This window comes from Odontesthes bonariensis, chromosome 4 (assembly GCF_027942865.1).
Source record: "Odontesthes bonariensis isolate fOdoBon6 chromosome 4, fOdoBon6.hap1, whole genome shotgun sequence".
In the NCBI taxonomy this organism is placed as follows: Eukaryota; Metazoa; Chordata; class Actinopteri; order Atheriniformes; family Atherinopsidae; genus Odontesthes; species Odontesthes bonariensis.
The window spans coordinates 8,805,168-8,825,381 of NC_134509.1; the positions used below are offsets into that span (position 1 = coordinate 8,805,168).

The 20,214-nt window shown below is 42.7% G+C and overlaps 2 protein-coding genes across 3 annotated transcripts in view; one reads left to right on the forward strand and one right to left on the reverse strand.

Annotated features, from left to right (window-relative positions):
- The window catches only part of wfs1a (Wolfram syndrome 1a (wolframin)), a 17,583-nt gene extending 5,400 nt beyond the window's left edge, over nucleotides 1-12,183 (forward strand). Inside the window, exons 4-12 of the mRNA XM_075462787.1 lie at nucleotides 2,397-2,541; nucleotides 2,637-2,810; nucleotides 3,039-3,116; nucleotides 3,197-3,330; nucleotides 3,462-3,596; nucleotides 3,692-3,937; nucleotides 7,531-7,809; nucleotides 8,548-8,711; nucleotides 8,872-12,183. Coding sequence (XP_075318902.1) covers nucleotides 2,397-2,541; nucleotides 2,637-2,810; nucleotides 3,039-3,116; nucleotides 3,197-3,330; nucleotides 3,462-3,596; nucleotides 3,692-3,937; nucleotides 7,531-7,809; nucleotides 8,548-8,711; nucleotides 8,872-10,054 — 2,538 coding nt within the window. The 3' untranslated portion in view covers nucleotides 10,055-12,183. The remainder of the gene's footprint in view (nucleotides 1-2,396; nucleotides 2,542-2,636; nucleotides 2,811-3,038; nucleotides 3,117-3,196; nucleotides 3,331-3,461; nucleotides 3,597-3,691; nucleotides 3,938-7,530; nucleotides 7,810-8,547; nucleotides 8,712-8,871) is intronic.
- Nucleotides 12,184-12,443: 260 nt separating this feature from the next.
- ppp2r2ca (protein phosphatase 2, regulatory subunit B, gamma a) lies at nucleotides 12,444-19,746 on the reverse strand. 2 transcript variants are annotated; one of them, XM_075462794.1, is made up of 10 exons: nucleotides 19,487-19,746; nucleotides 18,695-18,900; nucleotides 18,300-18,397; nucleotides 18,021-18,204; nucleotides 17,389-17,501; nucleotides 17,008-17,185; nucleotides 15,811-15,975; nucleotides 15,503-15,672; nucleotides 15,100-15,191; nucleotides 12,444-14,857 (listed from the first exon to the last, which is right to left on the reverse strand). In XM_075462794.1, the coding sequence occupies exons 2-10, from the start codon at nucleotides 18,756-18,758 to the stop codon at nucleotides 14,560-14,562; spliced, it is 1,362 nt and encodes a 453-aa protein (XP_075318909.1). In that variant the 5' UTR covers nucleotides 18,759-18,900; nucleotides 19,487-19,746; the 3' UTR covers nucleotides 12,444-14,559. The 2 variants fall into 2 exon arrangements, with proteins under 2 accessions (XP_075318909.1, XP_075318908.1); XM_075462793.1 differs by having other exon boundaries at nucleotides 18,695-18,994.
- Nucleotides 19,747-20,214: the final 468 nt, after the last annotated feature.

Here is a 20,214-nt window from a genome sequence, read left to right on the forward strand (position 1 = left end):
AGAGAAGGCTTTGATTTCATTACAAGATATTTCTTCAAGTTGTACTTTCATTTTATATGCTTCTTTTGAATTAGCTTTTTTCAAAAACCTTGCTGCTGCGCCTAAAAGCAAAATATTTTCCATTTTCTGACCATTTATTTATCATTTGTGCATGTTATTCATTTTTGAATGTGCAGTTGCTTTATCGCTATGCAACCAGAGACTATATAACAAGATAACAGATGTAGTCTCTTCATGCACCATGGTCTCACACCAGAGTTACAAGTAGCTACATTGGTCCTCAGTGCAAAACATAAAAGCTCCAAAAAGAAAAAAAATGCTGTTGTTTCAGCATCGACGAGTAGCTCCCCAGTGTTGAACACTTTGGTGGAGGATATGTGTAGACTGTGGTGCTCGAGTTTCATGATGGTATTGAATGCGAAACTGAAAACCACAAACAGGATTCCGATGTAGGGTCGTTATGCTCAAAGTGTCTAAAGTGTCCCAGTCTCTTTAATGAGCTACAGAACAAGTCTCTCTGAACATTTCATCAGTATGGCTGTTTCAAAGCAGGTGGGACCCGTACCGGTGATATGTTAAAGATGTCAGTAATGTAAGTAATGTGAAATGCCACATGGAGGCGGGGTAGACTTCAGAGCTGACTCTGTCCTGAGGAGGTCAAAGGTTGAGGGTGATCATGCTTTGGTAGCCCATGATAGACCTAATTGTGTGGCATGTGTTTCTGCTGTTGTTGAGGTCTCTCTCCAACAATAACAACTTTCTGTCTTGCTGCGTCAATGTCTGGCCAAAAGGTGCCATTTATGGCCCTTGATAAAGTGCTCACATCTCCATTCACCCAGTTTTTCTTTTTTTTTTGAGAGTGACTTTATTGTCATTGTCATCACGGCATCTTCAACACATTTACTGCAATGTGATGTCACCAATTATTCCTAAAGACTGATGTGGCTCTCCCAGATGTCAGCATCTCTGAACATCTGCCAGTCTGCCACCCCCCTGATTATCCCTAAGCAACAAGCCCCATTAATGCCAACACACAGTCCTCCTTTCCTCCTCTTATCTGAGTCTTGTGTTCTAGGCCCATCGAGGCTCTTTGCTTGAAATGTTTTAATAGAGCCAGATCTCTGTATAGATGTGGGCACAACAGTCCCCAATTCCCTCATTGTCTCAGCCTTTGTCTCTCTCCATCCATCCATTTTATTCTCCTTCTACTGGACATTGTCCGAATCTAGGCTGAGAGGAGGAAATCTTCCAAATCCAAACTGATTTCCTGTCTTTCCTATCTTTCTGGGTTAATTACTGGTTGCAGTGACTTTTAGCTGGGTCACTCTGACTGTCTGGTTAAAGATGGTCTGACTATCTACTACAGTTTATCCTCTAAAAAGATAAATACCCACTCACAATAGCAAAGCGTCACTCCAAAAACAAAAAGTGACATAAGGCAAGATGTAACATGATTGTTATAGCTTGCTTTTTTATCCCTGCCCTCTTCCACTTCATTGGGCCTTGGAGACATTTGTCTCGATTTATTTGCTTGTTTTGTCACAATTTTTTCTTTGTTTATCTTTTTTTTTCCTTTTTTTTTTTGTTATTCAAACATTGTTGATCATGTCCATAATCGTCATGTGATCCAAAGGCAGCAGGAAGATTTTGAGGAGTAGGTATATTATTTTAGGTTTTTATTTAATTATGTGTTTTATTTAGAGCTTTCTTTTTATCTTCTTTGAATTTTCTTCCGTTTAAGTGTACTCTGAGTTGGTTGGTCATGTGACTGGATATTAGCGCTTATAGTTAGGGTATAGTAAGGGAAGAAAGCCAGATGTTTTTCCATTCTTTCCTCATTTGTGATTTCAGCTGCTTGTTAGTACATGCCTTAATTGTCCTATTTTTTTATTCCATAATGTCCTGCATATTTTAATGAATAACAAGTAAGGATTGCAAGCAGGTTAGTTGTTGAAATATGTTTTAAAAAGTTGTTTGAAATTGTATTGCTGAATTAAGTCAGGCCTTCCTTTGGAAAAGATGTCAGTGTATGTTGTTCCAAAACTTGTGAATAAAGTGTTTCTGAGCTTCAATGATGACTTAACAGAAAGAAGAAAGCCTGAAGACTTTATTTATTTTATGTTCATTCTATGCCATCCTTTGAAAACTATTGAAAAAAAAGCATTGGCTGCAGTGACAAAATGAAATGGTTTTCTTGAATGGGACTTCTTGAGCCCAGTTTTTCATTCCTTCCACAGCGATTTAACCAGTTAGAAAGATTTACATCGGAACTGCTCAGCCTCATGAGGATTTTTCTTTTCATTCCAGTGTTTTTGAAAACAGAATCACATCTTCTTTGTCGCTGAAAGTCATTAATGCTGATGAATCTACCCTTTTACCTCTCCACTGTATTTCAGCTCGGTCAGCACTACTTGATTCTGGCTGAAGAGAAGGACACAGAACTGAATAATCACCTGGCTGTTATTTGGCTGATTAAAGCAGCTAAACAGGGCCGAAAAGGTGCAGCAAGAATACTGCAGCGCTGCTGGATCCAGAGAAAAGGTTCAAATTTACTAAATTCACTACTTGCATCTTTGCACCTGTCTTTATGTGTCTTTATGTTAGCAGTTCGATAACTGTCTACCATTTTGGACCAGGAATCACCCCAGAGAATGAGGAAGAGGTGCGCAAATTGTCAACCGAGAGTAAGTTTGAGCTGGCAGTCCGCAAAGCAGCCATGATGATGTACTGGAGACTCAACCCAGACAAAAAGAAGAAGGTGGCTGTATGTGAGATGCTGCAAAATGTCAGCCAGGTCAACACTATGCAGGGTAGGAGGCCCACTCACTGACATTTGAATGAATATGCCATCAATCTGTGACAACAATCCTGTATGGGGCAGTACAGACTACTCAAAGTGTTGCAGTATGCTGTGATACGTTAGCACCATTTGTGATTTCAATGTTTGCAGCTGTCTATGTTAACAGTATCACATTACAGGTAGGCACTCAGGGAAATGTTTGAAACTCACTGGTGCTGTGATCATTCCTCTTCAACAGGGGGCATTGCAAACAGGATTCCTGTTCCAACTTCAGGCCAAACCCAGAAAGTGCTGGAGAGCATGGTCAGCAATGACTGTAGGTATTCAAAAAGAGTGAAAAAGAGACACAATATACAGTAAATATTTTCTATAACTGCACACTTTTTGTCCTCCCAGCCAATCAGCTTGTGGACGTGGATGACTTTGTTGAGATGACTAAAAAGTATGCACAAGGTATTGTCCCATCGGTTCCCATGAATGGCAGCCAGGCCAAAGGCAAAACTGAAAAACCGCTTGAGAGTGACAGGAAGGTAAAGATACCCTGTTAGCCAGGATGGAAATAATCTGTTATCATCAAAAGACAGTTACTTGGATTCTTGATTTAAAACATTTGATCAAGCACAGATGTGAGGTCATGAATGTGTTTGTGGCTGTTTTAAAGCTCAAGACTGAGCTGGTCCAAACAGGACACAAGAAGCTCAACAAGCATTCGTGGAGTTTTGACTGTAGTGGGATGTTGGACACGGGGCACACGGGTGCTATTCAAAAAGCCATGGACATGAAGTCGCGCTTGATGGTATCCCGATCTTATGTCATTTCTAATCATCTTGTTAGTTTGTATGCTTGTTCATGTTGTTGATCCACCTTTGTATCTGTGCCTTTTCGCTTCAGATGCTGCAGTATCCACTGCATGCACTTCTTGATATGAAGGAGCACCTAATTGACTGGACATCACGGGCTGGTGTCCTGTGGCTGAGCACCATCATCCCCACCCATCACGTCAACGCCCTCATTTTCTTCTTCATCATTAGCAACCTGACAATTGACTTGTTTGCTTTTGTTATCCCTCTGCTTGTCTTCTACCTCTCCTTCATCTCTATGATCATCTGCACTCTGCGAGTTTTCCAGAGCAGCAAGGTGAATGTTATTAGCCCTTCTGAGAGCTTTGGTTAATTTTGTGATGGGGATTATGTAGCATGTAATGTAAAAGGCCATTTTTTCTACACACATTCCACAAGTTCAAAACATATAAACATGGATCCATATAAATTTCAGGTGATTTTCAGAAATGCAACCTACACGTTGTATCAGAGCGTGTTTGGTGACATGATCTTGAGAAAAAGGATTGAAACATGAACACATTACATTACATTACATTATGGTCATTTTGCAGACGCTTTTAACCAAAGCGACTTACAATAAGTGCATTCAACATCGGTAGGCAAAAGAACTTCAGGTCACAAGAAATCATAAGTGCATTTCCTTCCAAAACCAAACGGCTAAGAGCAAAACTAGTGCTAGACTAAGTGCGATAAGTCAGGTACCTCAGCCTCTCACCAACTGCACACCAGTCACAGCGGGGTGGGGATGCAAACCCTGGTTTGGGTAGGGGAAGAAATAAAAGAGGTAAGAAAAGCAGGAATGGGATTCAAACCCTGGTTCGGGTAGGGGGTAATGAAAATATAGAGGGTGTCAGTGGTGGAGGAAACAATAAGTGCGTAAGGAACTTGGACGGAGCAGGTGATGTCCTAAGAGGGCGGATCTGGGTAGTGTTTCCTGAAGAGGTGGGTTTTCAGCCTGCGGCGAAAGATGGGCAACGACTCAGCTGTCCTGATATCAGTCGGGAGATCGTTCCACCATCGGGGTGCCAGAACAGAGAAAAGCCGTGACCGTGTCGCTCGTGCGCAGGGACCCCTGAGTGACGGGGCAGCCAGGCGCCTGGTGGCCGCAGAGCGAAGTGGTCGGGCAGGGGTGTAGGGCTTGACCATAGCCTGGAGGTATGAAGGAGCTGTTCCTTCCACTGCCCTGTAGGCTAGCACCAGAGTCTTAAACTGGATGCGAGCAGCTACAGGGAGCCAGTGTAGAGAGCGGAGAAGGGGAGAGGTGTGGGAGAACTTGGGGAGGTTGAACACCAGACAAGCAGCAGCTTTCTGAACCAGCTCCAGGGGTCTGATGGCAGAAGCCGGGGCGCCAGCAAGGAGGGAGTTGCAGTAGTCCAGGCGGGAGATGACAAGAGCCTGGATGAGCGCCTGTGCTGCCTTGTCGGTGAGGAAGGGGCGAATCCTCCGGATGTTGTAGAGGAGGAATCGGCAGGAACGGGTCACTGATGCGATGTTTGGCAAGAACGACAGTTGGTCGTCCAGGGTCACACCCAGATTCCTCGCGGTCCGGGTTGATGTCACCACGGAGTCATCCATGGTGATGGCCAGATCTCGGAATGGGCAACCCTTCCCCGGGAGAAACACCAGCTCAGTCTTGTCCAGGTTGAGCTTAAGGTGGTGCATCGACATCCACCCCGAGATGTCTGCCAGGCACGCAGCAATGCGTGCTTCCACTTGGGTGTCAGAAGGGGGAAAAGACAGAATCAGCTGGGTGTCGTCTGCATAGCAGTAGTAGGAAAAGTTATGGGAGTGGATGACAGAACCAAGAGATGATGTGTAGAGGGAGAAAAGAAGAGGACCCAAGACCGAACCTTGGGGAACCCCAGTGGTGAGCCTACGTGGCTTCGACACAGACCCTCTCAGTGTGACCTGGTAGGAGCGATCTGTCAGGTAGGATGAGAACATGGAGAGTACGGAGCCAGAAACCCCCATTCCCTCCAGGGTAGAGAGAAGGATGTCGTGGTTCACTGTGTCAAATGCTGCAGACAGGTCCAGGAGAATCAAGACAGAGGAGAGAGAGTTGGCTCGAGCAGTTTGGAGTGACTCAGTTACTGCTAGGAGGGCCGTCTCAGTTGAGTGGCCCACCTTGAACCCGGACTGGTAGGGATCCAAGAGGTTGTTCTGATGGAGGTAAGAGGACAGTTGTTTAAAGACAGCACGTTCAAGAGTTTTGGACAGAAAGGGTAGAAGGGATACCGGTCTGTAATTCTTGATCTCTGAAGGGTCAAGAGCTGGTTTCTTTAGAAGAGAAGTGACTCTGGCAGTCCTGAAAGCAGAAGGAAAAGAGGCTGATGTCAAAGATGTGTTAATGAGGTGGGTCAGGTAAGGAAGAAGATCAGGTGCAGCAGAATGAAGGAGAGGGGAAGGGACTGGGTCAAGGGAACATGTGGTGGGGCGGCTGGATGTTACAATGTGAAGGACCTCATTTGCAGAGAGGGGAGAGAAGTGTGACAGAGAGGGAGGTGAGGGAGAGGGTGGTAGAGAGGGAGGAGTGGGAGAGCGACAGGTGTGGGTGGTGTGGACAGCTGGGACGTGAGGGTAGGAAGATCGGATATTGTTAACCTTCTTGTCAAAGAAGTCGGCGAAATCGTCAGGGATGTTTGGAAGTTTTTTGGGGTTGGAAGCAGAAGTTTGAATTTTGTTACAGAAGAAGGCAGTTTTTGCAGCAGAGAGAGAGGAGGAAAAAGTGGAAAGCAAGGACTGGAAGGCAAGAAGGTCCTCAGGGAGTTTACTTTTCCTCCATTTGCGCTCAGCTGCCCTCACGCTCCGCCTCTCAGTACGCACTGAGTCCGACAGCCAAGGGGCAGGTGGAGCTGAGCGTGCAGGCCTGGAGGTGAGGGGTCAGAGTTTGTCCAGAGAGGAGGACAGGGTGGAGAGAAGAAGATCAGTAGAAGTGTCAGGGGAAAGAAGAGAAAAAGATTCAGGGGCAGGCAGAGCAGAGAGAACAGAAGAGGAGACGTCAGTGGGGTAGAGAGAGCGGAGATTGGGACTGGAAAGATTCAGACTATTAAATTTGGCCAAGATTAAAAAAAATGAAGACAGATTTTTTATAAGGTTTGACTGACAATTTGAAAGAAAATGACAAATTGATGGACTTGCACTAATGAACTATAGGCATCATTTAGAGTCAGGCCCAAGCAGGACTGAGGAGGAGTGCTGGTTAGATGTTTGTTTCAGTTCAAAGGCAGACTGAAAATTCTCAGTCAAAACTGCAGACTGTTTAATTTCAGGCACTAAAACAAGATTGTGGCTTTCAAGAAGACCATGAATTTTATTGGACAAGTACTCCACAGCTTATTCAGCCAAACAAAGGCCTGAGGATGACTTAATAATGACATAGCTCTCTCTTTCACTTGACTTAAATCCTGTTGCAGCCTTTTTGGATTTAGATTTACAGTGATTAAGGACAGTACACCTCTCTGAACGGATTTTGTCATTCTGTGGTTGCTCCTTTAATTAAAGTTAAAACATGCAAGGCCATAAGTGGTATATGCCATTTAGGGTTACACATTTGTTGCACAAAAAACTGAGAATGAATGAATGAGTTTGGAAAAATGCTATGTAACATAGTTAAAGTTACTTAAAAATAATGTACACTAAGATAAACCCCTAACAGAGAAAAAAACAAAATGCCTTGAACATTCATGTTTCAGGTTTAAACACATTTTGCGCTTGAATTTGTTCAACAATTAAATCATTCCTTACAAAATGCAAGTGTTGAGTTGATATAATATAACTTGAACAAATAAAATCAGATTAAATTCTAACAAAGAGGCCATTAGATATTCATAAGTAGCATGTGATATAAGTATAGATAATGTCTGAAAATCTTTCCTGTTTTTTTTCCAGACTTGGGAGAACTTCAGAGCTCTGACCTCTTTGCTGACGCGTTTCGAACCCAGCCTTGATGTGGAGCAAGCAGAGACCAACTTTGGCTGGAACAACCTTGAGCCATACCTGTATTTCATCTTCTCTGTCTTCTTTGTCATTTTTTCCTTCCCTGTTGCTGACAAGAAATGGATTCCTTGTTCTGAGCTCTCCACCGTAGCCATATTTTTTACTGCAGTCAGCTACGGAAGCCTCAGCCCAACTGCTGCATCATATGCACGCCGGGCGATGTTCATTGAGGTATATAACATGACCGATTAACATGGAGCTGGGATACAGACGTAGTTTTTTTACAAAAGATAAAATACACTTTATTGATCCTACAGTGAGGAAAGTTCACTGTTACAGCAGCTCAAAGAGACAGGGGTGCAAATTGTGCATATGTTTTGTATCTTGTATGTTATATTCATGCACGTGTGAAAACACATTTATTTCTGGCAAAAATGTGATTCATACTTTTTTTTAGTTTATCCTTACATGCAGACATCACAATTTGATTTGTACTTTAAGTTGTTTTCACAAATTCAATGACGGTGATACAAGCTACTGAACCTGTGTCACTATCCTAGCTCCAGATTTAAGGATCACAATCAGTTTTTCACTTTGCTACATATTAAATATTCATTGTCAGTGTATTTTAGCTGTAATTATCATCACAGCTACAATTTTTAATCATAAACCATGTTTTAAATATGAGAAGAATTGAAAATTCAAGTGTCTTGTTTGTGCTTGCAGTTGTATTGCCAGAGGAAGATGATCAGAAACATAGGCTACCCATCATGGCTTGCAATAATGTTTCAAAGACATTTCACAGTTTTCTCTCTTCAGTGGGCCAAAACGTGCAGAATCATAGCCTTTTTTATGTATTTCAATGAGACTACTAATGAAGCAGAGTAAATTTTGAGTCAATATATTACTTGATTACAAGATTTAATTGATTCATTCATTTAAAAAATTGATTATCTTTTTTCAATTCAGGTGGCATCAAATCTGTGTTGCCTGACCCAGTTACTGCCTCAAAACATGAAGATACTTCGCTTCCTGGGACACACCTTCACCACTTTGCCACTTGGGGAGTCTGTGGTGCTGAAGCTCAGTCTGCCCTGTCTTCTCTATGTTTACCTGTTCTACCTGTTCTTCAGGTGAGTGGAGCATGTTCTGTTCGACACACTGACTATTTCTATCATAATGATCAGTTTTAAGCAGTATTAGCACTCCTCTCTGCCTTGATTCGACACGTTGTGCCAGAAGTATTTAAAGTGTTTTTTATCCTCCCCTGTCCCTCTTTTTTCTTCCTTTCAGCATGGCAAGAACGCGCGGTTTCCGGGGAACTTACTGCTTTTTGATTCCGTACCTTGTGTGCTTCATGTGGTGTGAGTTCTCAGTGGTCCTCCTCCGGAATTCCTCTGCTGTGGGCTTAATCCGCACTTGTGTAGCTTACTTTCTTTTCCTGTTTGCACTGCCTGTTCTGGCATTTGGCCTCGCCATTATGCTCTTCATCCAGCTCTTCAAGTGGTTCCTCGGGCTGGAACTGACAAAGATGATTGTGACCTTGGTGTTATGTGCGATCCCGGTCACCCTGCGGCTTTGGACACGGTTCAGCACGTCTATTCTGGATGTCTCCCGCTTAGTGACACACCGCAGTGGCCCAGTAAAGGTCTTATTGCTCTGTATATCTATGGTAATCCTGTTCTCCTCGGTCTATGTGTACCACGCAGAGGGACAGAAGATGTACAACTCCACCTTGACCTGGAGCCAGTACAGCCAGGCTTGTGGACCCCCTTCCTGGGAAACAAAAGGCATGGCACATACACAGATATTCTGTAGTCACTTGCATGGACACCGAGTCACCTGGGCTGGGCGTTTCAAGAGCGTCCGTGTAGCCGAGATAGATAACGGGGCAGAGTCTGTTATCAACATGTTGCCGGTGTTCATGGGAGATTGGCTGCGCTGCCTGTATGGTGAGACGTATCCCATATGTGAGCCAAAAAATGATACATTTGCAAACCCAACAGCCGCAGAAGAAGCGACCAGGTCCGCACCGTCCACTGTTCCACTGCACATGCTGCTTCAAATGCAGGAGGAGGAGGAGTTGTGTCAAGCCAATGCGCTGGCCAAACAAACCTGCCATCTTAAGCGCTTTGACAGCTACCGATTTGAGGTGACAGTGGGGATGATCTGGACTCCAGAGGACTCAGCCAGGGACATAATTCTGATGGCCAGCCATGAGTTTAGACAAGTTCTGCTAAATCTGAAACCTGGAAATATGGTGGAATTCAGCACTACACTGGAGGGCCGTCTGGGATCAAGAGCTCCAGCCTTTGAGCTGAAGGCTATCCATTGTCTAGATTGTGTTTCTTTGCGGCTGACTGGAGGCAGGCAGGTGAAGATAGAAAGAGACTGGAGGCGTACCACAATGAGGGCTCTGAAATTTGCCTTTGATTTTTTCTTCTCACCTTTCTTATCAGCAAAAATCCGTGCCTGAGAAGAAAAACAGGACGGGAAGATGGCTGAATTGATTATAACCTGACAGAATCTTGTCAAGATGTCAGCCTTTTTCTTGTGATGTGATTATCATGAAATTAATTTAATTTAAAGTATGGTTTACATTTTGATCTAACATAGATCAAGAGATTTTGTGTGGAGATGTCTCCTCCTGGTAATGTTGAAGTCTACAAAACTTTTACTGTTCACTTCATACACAGCAGCTTAAGGAAGGTCAGCCGATCATATCCAAGGATGCTTATGTTGGTGGTACCTAATGATGCTGTGCATTTGTTGAAAATTAAATATCATTCTAGTTAAAGCAAGACTACATAAGTTTGGGAACCTTAAAACGATATACTTCTAACTCGTTTTAAAGTACTTTGATTTCTGTTGTGCACATTCGCAAGCTTGAAACTGCCCTGAAGTGCCTTGTGGGGTTGAGATACCTCAGTTACCAACTTTGGTTTCAAGCCTTTAGCTTGATGTCGTCTTTCTGGCTTCTTTAACCGGACAAAATAAATATTTTGTACGGCATTTGAAGTGCAGACTGTGAGCGTTAACTGTGAGCTTTAAATCTCCAGTAATTGAAGGCTCCAATTTAATTTGAGAAAATTAACATCTTGAATTTTATGTTAATTTCTCACATTTTGTCAAGAAATCTTTGCAGGCAGCAACGGCCTAACGTCTAGAGCCCTTTGAACATCACCACAGAATGAGTGCTCTCCTTTTAGAAGAGTTCTGCTGGACCTTTATTGCAGCTGTTTTCAGTTGTTGTTCAGTTCTGCCTGTAAATTTTGTTCTCAGCAAGTGAAATGAGTTAAGTTAAGGTCTTTTTACTAAGTCATCGCCCTCAGAATACTTCTTTACTTGTAGGACAATATGTGTAAATACGTTGAGGCGATTTAATGTCTTCAAGTTATTGCTGCTAAAACGTGGTTCCACAAACTATTGAATTATGGGGTATATCTAGTTTTTTCACCCTGCTTTTGGATTTTGGCCTAGTTTTTGTTTAATAAATGGTGACCTGGTGTAATATGTCATGTGTTGTTGTTCATCTAGTATTCACCTAATTTTAAGATCCTGAGAGGTTGTACCTTTTTTTCTCATCACTGTCACCCTCCTGAGACCTTGGCCATGGTCTTCACTTGGCGTGAATTGGTTCTTTTTATTATTGTTTTGCTTCGCCTTTGAGAGGATCCTGCATGTACACCAGAGCTGTTTGTAGTGAATATCCAGGCGCTTTTTTGACTTTGCTAAGCTCCCCACTTTCCTCTTTTCTGTTGTTTTTTTTAGTTTACCAAACTGTCTGGCGACGCCTAATGTTCCTGCTATCTCTCTGATGGATTTGTTTTCATTTAGTAGCCAAGGATGGCTTGTTTCACTTACTCCGATAGCTGCTTTGACCAAGGCCAGATTTGAACACCTAGCCTTAGATTGATGATGAAATATCAATAAAGCCTGAACATGTCCATGACACAGCCTTTGGGTCAGTTGTCCAATTACAAATGAGCCACTGAAAAAGATGGTTTGAGATGTTAAAGAGCATTTTAACCTTGTTCATTAAATGACTGTAGCTTAAATATAGTTTGATGACAATTGTGTCATTGTCCAGAGATACTGTATTTTGAACATCTTGGTTTTATCCAGATGCTCATGTGCCTTGTGCTACACTGCATTACATTTTTCTTCATTATATAGCATGCACTTGGTGTCATGCTAGTTTAGAGATATTTATGCTGACAGATTTGAAATAAATAGCTTGTAATCCAATCATGTATGATTTTACAACTTTTGAATATTTCAGGTGAAGGTGTTGTGGCCCTGCTACTCCCTACAAAGGTTCATATTCAAGAAGCAGAATTGATTTTATACTGACAAAAATTAATTATTACATCTTAAATATCTCATAAATGAATAATCAGAAATCTGAAACCCAGATTGTTTTTCTTTGAGATACATTGTTTTTACAAGACAGCATCACCGGCAGAACATGAAAAAGTTTTATTAGACAGTATTGAACTGTCACTATAATGTACCCATGTACCTGCTTATACACAATAAATGTGAGTGCCTTTGTATCTTGTGATGGAGTTAAATGCGCATATTAAAGTGTTTGCAAATCTCTTATCCCTATGTCGTATTCTTATTAATCTCTTATTCTCTTACTGAAAGGTTACCTCTTCGTGGTTCTTTTCCTCGCCTAAAAAGTCATATTACAGTTGATTTGGTTCTAGAGTTTAGGCCAAAATACTGGATGTTATATTACAGTGAGCTTGATTTCTGAAAACCAATAATCTTAAACATTCATCCAGTTGTTTTGGTTGACAACAATAGACCAAAAAACACGATGCCTCCCTGGTTCAGACAAAAAACAAGTTCAACACATCTTTGTCATATTTTTTTATCACTTTATTAATGCACATTCCTTTCATTCACCTCATTTAAGTTATGTTCTTGTACGGTTAGTCTTGTCTTTTTTTCTATGATAGATATACACGCTAGTAGCATTGAGTAATGGCAACATGCTGCTGCTGCTGTGATCCTGAACACAAATCCTATCACGGCTCGCATGTGGTGGTGGCCAGGATGCAATTACAACTAACTAAACTACAGTTCATCCCTGAGGGGACGAGCTTTGTATAATGCTTTGGGTGGCTGGTCATTCTTTAAACCATTTTCTTGTGGGTTATGTTTGTGCACAAGATAGTGTTTGCTTTCAAAAAAAGGAGGAGAAAAGTGGGGAGAGGGTAGACAACTGGAACCGATTTGATGACAAGTTCATGTGATTAAAGGTTTACACGGTGAACTACTGATGACCCTTCGGATTTTAGATTTTTGAAAAGGTGCAAAGAGACGCTCCCCCCCTTGACTGATTTTTGTTATTTCACCTGCTATCATTAGCATAGCAATCAGCATGTCCCCGAGCAACTTACAATCATCCCATCACGACCAAGGTCACTTGAGAACAAAGCACTTCACTGTAAGCAGTGATTTTTTTTGTCAAGCAGTTGACAACCATTCCCTTAATGCTGTGTATCTTCAGCCTTCAGTGTCGCGCCCCAGAGTAGCATGCGGCATTGTGAGGTATAAAGTATGACAGCTAAAACGTGACGTGATTTTTTGGACATTGAAGACTTTTCAGTGACGTACATAATGAGATATTGCACTGATGATCACCTCGGACCCTAAAATATACTAGACATAAATTAATTCATCACAACTTTGATTAGCTGAATCGGGGGTCTCATTTATAAACAATGTGCACATTTTTGATGATTGTGAGATCCCTTAATAAACAATGCTCATTTCAATCCTGCACACTTAATGGCAATTCCATTTTTCGTAATTTTGGTATGTTTGAACCCCAATTAGCCTTAATTTGAGAATATATGAGTGAGCCCATCATTAAGAAACTGATTCTCACAATTATCGTGTGGATTTTGGACAGGAACTTAACTTTGACACAGCCATTGAAATCAAATACGAGCTTAAAAAAAAAACAACACAACAAACCATTAAGTGTTGATTTGTGTACAATTCTCCCTGCACTCTCTGCAGCCAGCGATAGCTATTTATGTATTGCTTCACAAAAATATCAGAAATGGCGTGATTCGGTAACCTTTCTTTAAAGTGAGATCTCATGTTCATATACAGTGTACTCAACAAAATCTGTTAACTCTCTAGAGCCAACGTGGTATCGCAAAAAGCAAAAAGAAACAAACAGAATATTTACAGCTTACTGTAAAAAGAGTGGATATACTTATATCACCTGCAGAAGAAGAACTTATGTTTTAAAGCAGGAACACTGCTGCACTGTTCTTGTTACTGCTGTTATTGCAAAGTGAAGAGGGCAAAGATTACAGGGCAATTACGCGTGCAGTCTCCAAGAGCACTGCTCTAAAGGAGAGGTTCAGTTGCTGCTGACACCCAACAGAGAAAAAGAGAACACAACGTGAAGACCTACACAATAACACCATTCCATATTCAAAAGGCTTCGATGTAGATGCAACGTCAAGCAAATTCATCCAGTCATCTCAAGTATGTTTTTCCGCATCAGACATCTCTTCTCTTATGTTAACAAGCACATTTAGTGTGAAATGCACATTAGTGAGTGGTGCAACATGGTGTGATCAACAGCACTGAGTCACTGGAGATGGAGAGGTGTCCCTGCACCTCATCCACTGCCCCTAGAGGGGGAAATTATGCAAACATCTTCAAAAAGTGGGAGTAGAGTGTAGCATCTACAAAAACATCTCAATGGCCACTAGAGATGTCAGTTAATCTCTGTCTTGAAAAAGGATTACACACCTTCCTTCCTTGGTGATCGAATTAAATAGATTGAATAGTCCTAAAATTTTATCGTTTATCCAATCAAAAGAGGCTGCGTCGCTGTATGTTGTAATACAGCCTGACTCAAGCGTCTCCCTTTAACATTCATATACATTTGAGTTTGTGATTCTGTAAAACAGTTTGATGAAAGTCCCACATTTCCCACCAGTCTTGTCACTGCACCTGTGTCTCAGGGTTGACCCGATCCTGAAAGATGTACAAGTTGTTGGTGGCTGCTATGGCAATTATATTCTCTGATGGGTGCCAAGCCATGTGCAGGATTTTCTTGGTGAAGTCCAGGCTGTCAACGCCCACATCGCCACGGCGACGCTTACCACCCGTGTACACGCGGCGGGTCCGCAGCACAGCTCGAGGCTTGCTGCTCTCCCGCCACGCCTCCAGGGTCACACCTCGGCCTGTCTCCCTGTCGAACATCCGGAAGAAGCTGTTGTAAGCCCCCGTCATGATCACACTGGGTCAGAGGAGAGGAGAGGAGAGAAGGTAAGGAAGCAGGGGAAGGAAGAGGAAAACAAAATTGAGGGCAAGAGGATTGATTTGATGTCTGCAAAGCTTGTCTCTGGCATTGATTTAAATGTTGGATAACAGCAGAGGCAAGGCATTAAGAAGATCACAGTAAACAGCCTCAGATTGACTGCTTAGCTTTCAAATGCACTCAAATATAGTGTTCAGTGTCTGTCCCCATCTACCACTTACCTGTCTGAGCTGTTCCAGACACACTCAAACTTGTCAAAGATGCAGTCGTTCTCATAAAGGGAACACAGCTTATTCCTCAGGTATTCGTGGACCTGGGAAAGATGTGCACAGTCAGCATTAGTGTCTGGAGTAGATTCAGATTGATCACATGCGAGCCCAACATCTACATCAAGCCGCATATGTTCAGATTCTGTCTGCTACTTACCTCTCGTGTAACAATGTACAGAATTTGCAGTAGTAATACAAAAACTAAGCAACACATGTCCCGAGTCTGACAATGTAGGGCTTGTGCCATTTTTCAGAAAGATGTCTAAAAATAGGGAGCAACAAGCTTTCAGGGCAGGTAATTTGAAATGGAAAGTTGAAAAATAAAAACAGACACTAATCTAGAGAGCTATCTTACCTGGTAAGTTTCCACAGGGCCTTTGTCCATATTCAGGTCCCACACCTTTGCGGTGAGGTAGTCTCTTGTCAGCAGGTAGCGTCCGCTGTGGCTGAACTTGACATCTGACACAGAGGAAATAATCTCGGAGAAGAAGGAGCGGCTCCCTGGATCCTCAGGCTCCTCGAAAACTGATTAAACACAGAGTGATAAGGTGCACTTCACTGCTTATTTACACAAATGATTAGAGATTTTGTTTTGTGAGACAGGGATTCTTTATGCTCTCCTCTAGTTTACATTCAATTCTGTAAGCTGTACAACATGCTCACGTTTGGTATGTCTGTCACAAAGTGCAGAGGCTCTCATGTCACAGAGGCGCAGGGTTCCCTTACTGCTGCTGTACACAAACAAGTGGCAGTGGTGAGGGTGGAACTCTGCTGCTGTTATCACCTCCGTCAGATCCTCCATGTTGGCTGGTTTGATGTCGACAATATCTGAGGGGAAGGTCCGTCAAGGAAAAAAAACCACAGAGGTCATGAACACCACATACATCTGGGGAATGGAGATGTACAAAGTGTGATGACAGCATTCATATTTTGTGACCTGCAAATTCATTAATCTTTTTCAGACTTTTCAGTGAGAACAAATGTCTCTGCTTGCTTCTTAGTTTATAATCCCAACCAAATAAGAGTAGAGTACCATTTAAATAATTCTCCTTTACCAACCCTCAATATGCACGCACACTTTGTTCCTCAGTTTGTTCTATTTGTGGCTGTCCTATGTGGTTCAGCAGAAAGTGTACTGCTGAGTGAATTATTTAAACTTGTCTTCCATAGATGCTTCTATGATTTTCTAGGTCAGCTTTGATTTGAATGGAAAATACTGAAGGCAGTCAGTGTGGCATGCTACAGCCTGCGCTAAATGCCCACTTCTGGCAATTCACAGCACTCCCATTGAAATATATATGCAAATGTAGTAATGTACTTTGTGCATCAGATGGTTCAGTCGCAGAGTTGATGTTGTTGCCATCGGTAATTATTACTTGACAGAATGCCAAAGAGGATGGATGTCAAATATCGTCCATGTGCTTTGTTAATGAGCATTATAGTGCATGGATATATATGACTGTCATACATATTAGTACACAAAATTATACGTTAATACAGAGTTTGCATGTTACTTTGCTCTGACCAAAACGTAATCATACTAAAAACATTCATTTTGGCGGGGAAAATAATTGCATATATGCAAACTGAATTCATAAATGTCATTAATTAATTTCCCTTACTTACATAAACGTGTGTTTTTTTTACTATTTTGAGTGAGCAAAAGATTTTACTTCTGTGCAGTTTGGGGAATTGCATACTCTTTGACACCTGAGATGCATCCTGCATTGAGAGATTGAGTTACACAGGAAAAAATCAGAGCAGAGCTACAGAGTGATGAATAGCAGGAGATGGTGTTTGTGGGGTTAAAACTAAAAACAGTATGGGATAAACAAAGCAAATCATGGACGCAAAGGATACTGAAACTACGGTCCGTGATGCCCAGGTGCCACATATTGATGCGGAGGTCATCGGCAGACATGTAGGTTTCCCCATCGCTGTTGACAGAGATGGAGTTGACATGGTAGGTGTGTCCGTTTGCAAACACTCGTCGGGGACGAACCTCAACCATTAGATCTGTTGGTTTCAGCACTGGCACCTTAGACAGGGAGATTTGAAAGATAAGAAAAAGTATGATAAAAGAAACACAAGAAGGGGCAAAACCAGAGGACACGAGAGCCGGCGGTCGCGCAAGGTACAGAGCAAATGCATAACAGGCAAATAGCCTGTTGGCTATTCGAATGCCAACCTGATACATAGATGACTGAACAAGTAAATCTGTGCTTCGGCGTGACCTTGTACCTGCAGAGAGGTGATGGTAGAAATATCCTTGAGCCGTCCCTCCTCATCTTTCAGGTTGTAACCCTCCGGTCTCTTGTCTCTCTCACTCACCTTCCACAGTTTAATGGTCTTATCTGTGACAGGATATTCATATTTTCACACCAGGAGCGTGGATTTAGCGAAGAGAAAACTCACACAGCGCTCATACAAAGGAAGAGAGGACATAATCATTTCTTGCACTTCATTTGGACGGACATAAGTGAATCAAGAAAATCAAGAAAATCAATTAAATCGAGATGTTGTCGTAGTGTATTTTTTGGAGGCAAAGCATTTCCTAAATTGAAGTCGTTTTTTTTTTACAAATATGAGTGTCGTCTCACCAATTCAAAAGCAATTAAGTTTCACGTGGGAGTATAATTACAGCACAGATTAAATAATGCTGGTTATACTAGAACAAGATGGTGATGCTATTGTATCCACAAGGGAGATTTCAATGGATGTCTTTTCATCCTACCATGATAACAAAACCATGCCGCCAGAGTTTGTAACTGATTCCATGCTCAACTGTGTTAATTCTGTTATCTTTTAGAATGAATTCGTACCTAAATTCAGCATGCTTTTCTGTCAGAGCCTGAGATGTCACACACTCTTACCATTGGTGGAGAGCAGGAAATGAGCGGCATTCTGCTGCGGCAGCCATCGGATCTTGTTGATCTTCTCCTCTATCTCCAGGCTCTTCAAGTAGTCAAAGTCAGGCTCGTGGCTCTGGAACGTGCTGTAGACATTGTACTCCCCAGAGTCCCCTGTCTCCCCTGTCTCCTCTGACTCCCCTTTAGACTGAGGAAAGTGATTAAAAGACAGCTCCCAGTAAACACCTCTAAACTATAATCTATTGGTTACAGAGAGTTCTCATTGTTGCAAGGTAACCTGACCTCAGTTTCTCTTTGAAAAATGACCACTCGGCCACCTTTATCCCCTGTGGCCAGCAGGTCCCCTGTCTGGTTAAACTCCACCGTAGAGATGACATCAGCTGGGGAGGAAAAATGGGAGAAAATTAGGTGGGATGATGGTTGGCATAAAAAGAAGAAGAGGATGGCAAAAGAAAGGACACATCAATTACACAGAAAATGTGGACAGGGTTGCGAAATATAGAACAAATACTGGATCATTGCAAAGTTTTGCAAACTGCTGCAAACCTCCTGATCAGTAACAGAGTGATCAGTGTCATCTTCCATTTCTTCTATCCAGCGGTGCAGCCCATATGGCACCCCGGCAGCTAAAATAAACTCATCAGTTTTCAGAGCCCAAAGCGTCGGCGGTGACACACCTTCAGTGACGTAGTCTCGCAGAAAGGTGTGGTTGATTTTGGAGCTCTCAGCGTCCTCGCCCATCTGAAGCTGAGGGAGGGTGACCCGCCAGTGCGCCCGTCCTCGGGGGAAGGGTCCAATCCGTAATATCTCTTCCCACCCAGGCTTCGCCCATGCTGCTAGGGCCTACCGGAGCGGCCTGAAGCAAGGCATCCTGGGAAACCGGCTGGCCAAAACGAGAGGAGGTGTGAGAGGGAGAAAATGAGGAAGGAGAAAGAGGAGGAGAACAGAAGAACAGAAGAGCAATGGAGATGGAGAGGCTGGGGAAGAAGATGGGTTCAGAAAGGAGACAGAACAACTGTCGTCAGGCTGGTTGATAATACGTGCACACAACAAGCCAAATTGTGTAACCTTAGACATTCAACACCTTCATTAGCAAAGACACATGTGTGTATAAGGCCTAGTCAGTGATGGAGCAAATATCTGTGCTGTGGAGGAAAATATACTATTCAAACAGAGAACTGATTCCTTGTGTTGCCTCTGTATGCATAGAGAAATGAATACAGGGTAAAAATGGTGTAAGTGTGAAAAATGTCCACTGCATCATTTATCCAGTGGTAGTAAATGATCTCAGGGTGTGGTAGTCCTCCCTGATACCCTTCTCCCTCACACACACGCGCACACACTCACACACGCACCCTTACACACACACATACACTTGTCAAATAAATAGTCCTTGACAGAGATCAAAGGAGAATGCTATGTCTTGCCTGTGCTGCAGGAGGGAGGGAGAAAGGCCTCAGCACACCTACCAGTCCGCCTGCTACTGCTATTCCTGCTGCTGGTGTGTGTGTGCACGGTCCTCTGCTGCAGTGTTGCTCGAGCAGGCCTGTGCGTGTCCGTCGAAGGGAGGGGACAAGGGACCGAGAAACAGAGAGCAAGGGTGGCAGAATGAGGAGGAGAGGCAAAGAAGGAGAAAAGAGAGAAAGAGAGAGGGATAGCAAGGAGGATGGAGGACCGCTGCCTGCCGATGCTGGAGATCTGATTCTGTGCAGCATCCAGTGTCATGGCAGCCTCCTCCAGGAGAAGCCTATCACAGCACAGCTGTCAGTGGTGGATCCGCCCACTGCAGGTGGTGAGGAGCTTGTGAGACCAGCAGAGGGAGCCATTCAATGATTAGTGATGTGCAGCTCCAGCTGGAGAGGAAATTCCTTATTTTAAACATTATAAGGACATAGGGTAACATTGACAAACGGTCTTCTTTTTTTTTTCTCAAAAAGCTACTTCCTGTTTAAAAACAATGCTCAGGTTTTATACATATCAGGTTCTGCTCAACCTAAAAAGACAGAAGGAACTAAAAATGCACACAAGTGTTCAATTGTGATAGTAAATGTATTTTTTTTTTCCTAACTGAAAGATCTAAATTACACCATATAATCATGTTTTAAAGGGGGAAACACTCACACAGCTGTCTTATTTTCTTGGTTTCTGATAGCAGATGCAGCTTTTTCTCTCGGGAACACAGCAGTGTTCAATAAGC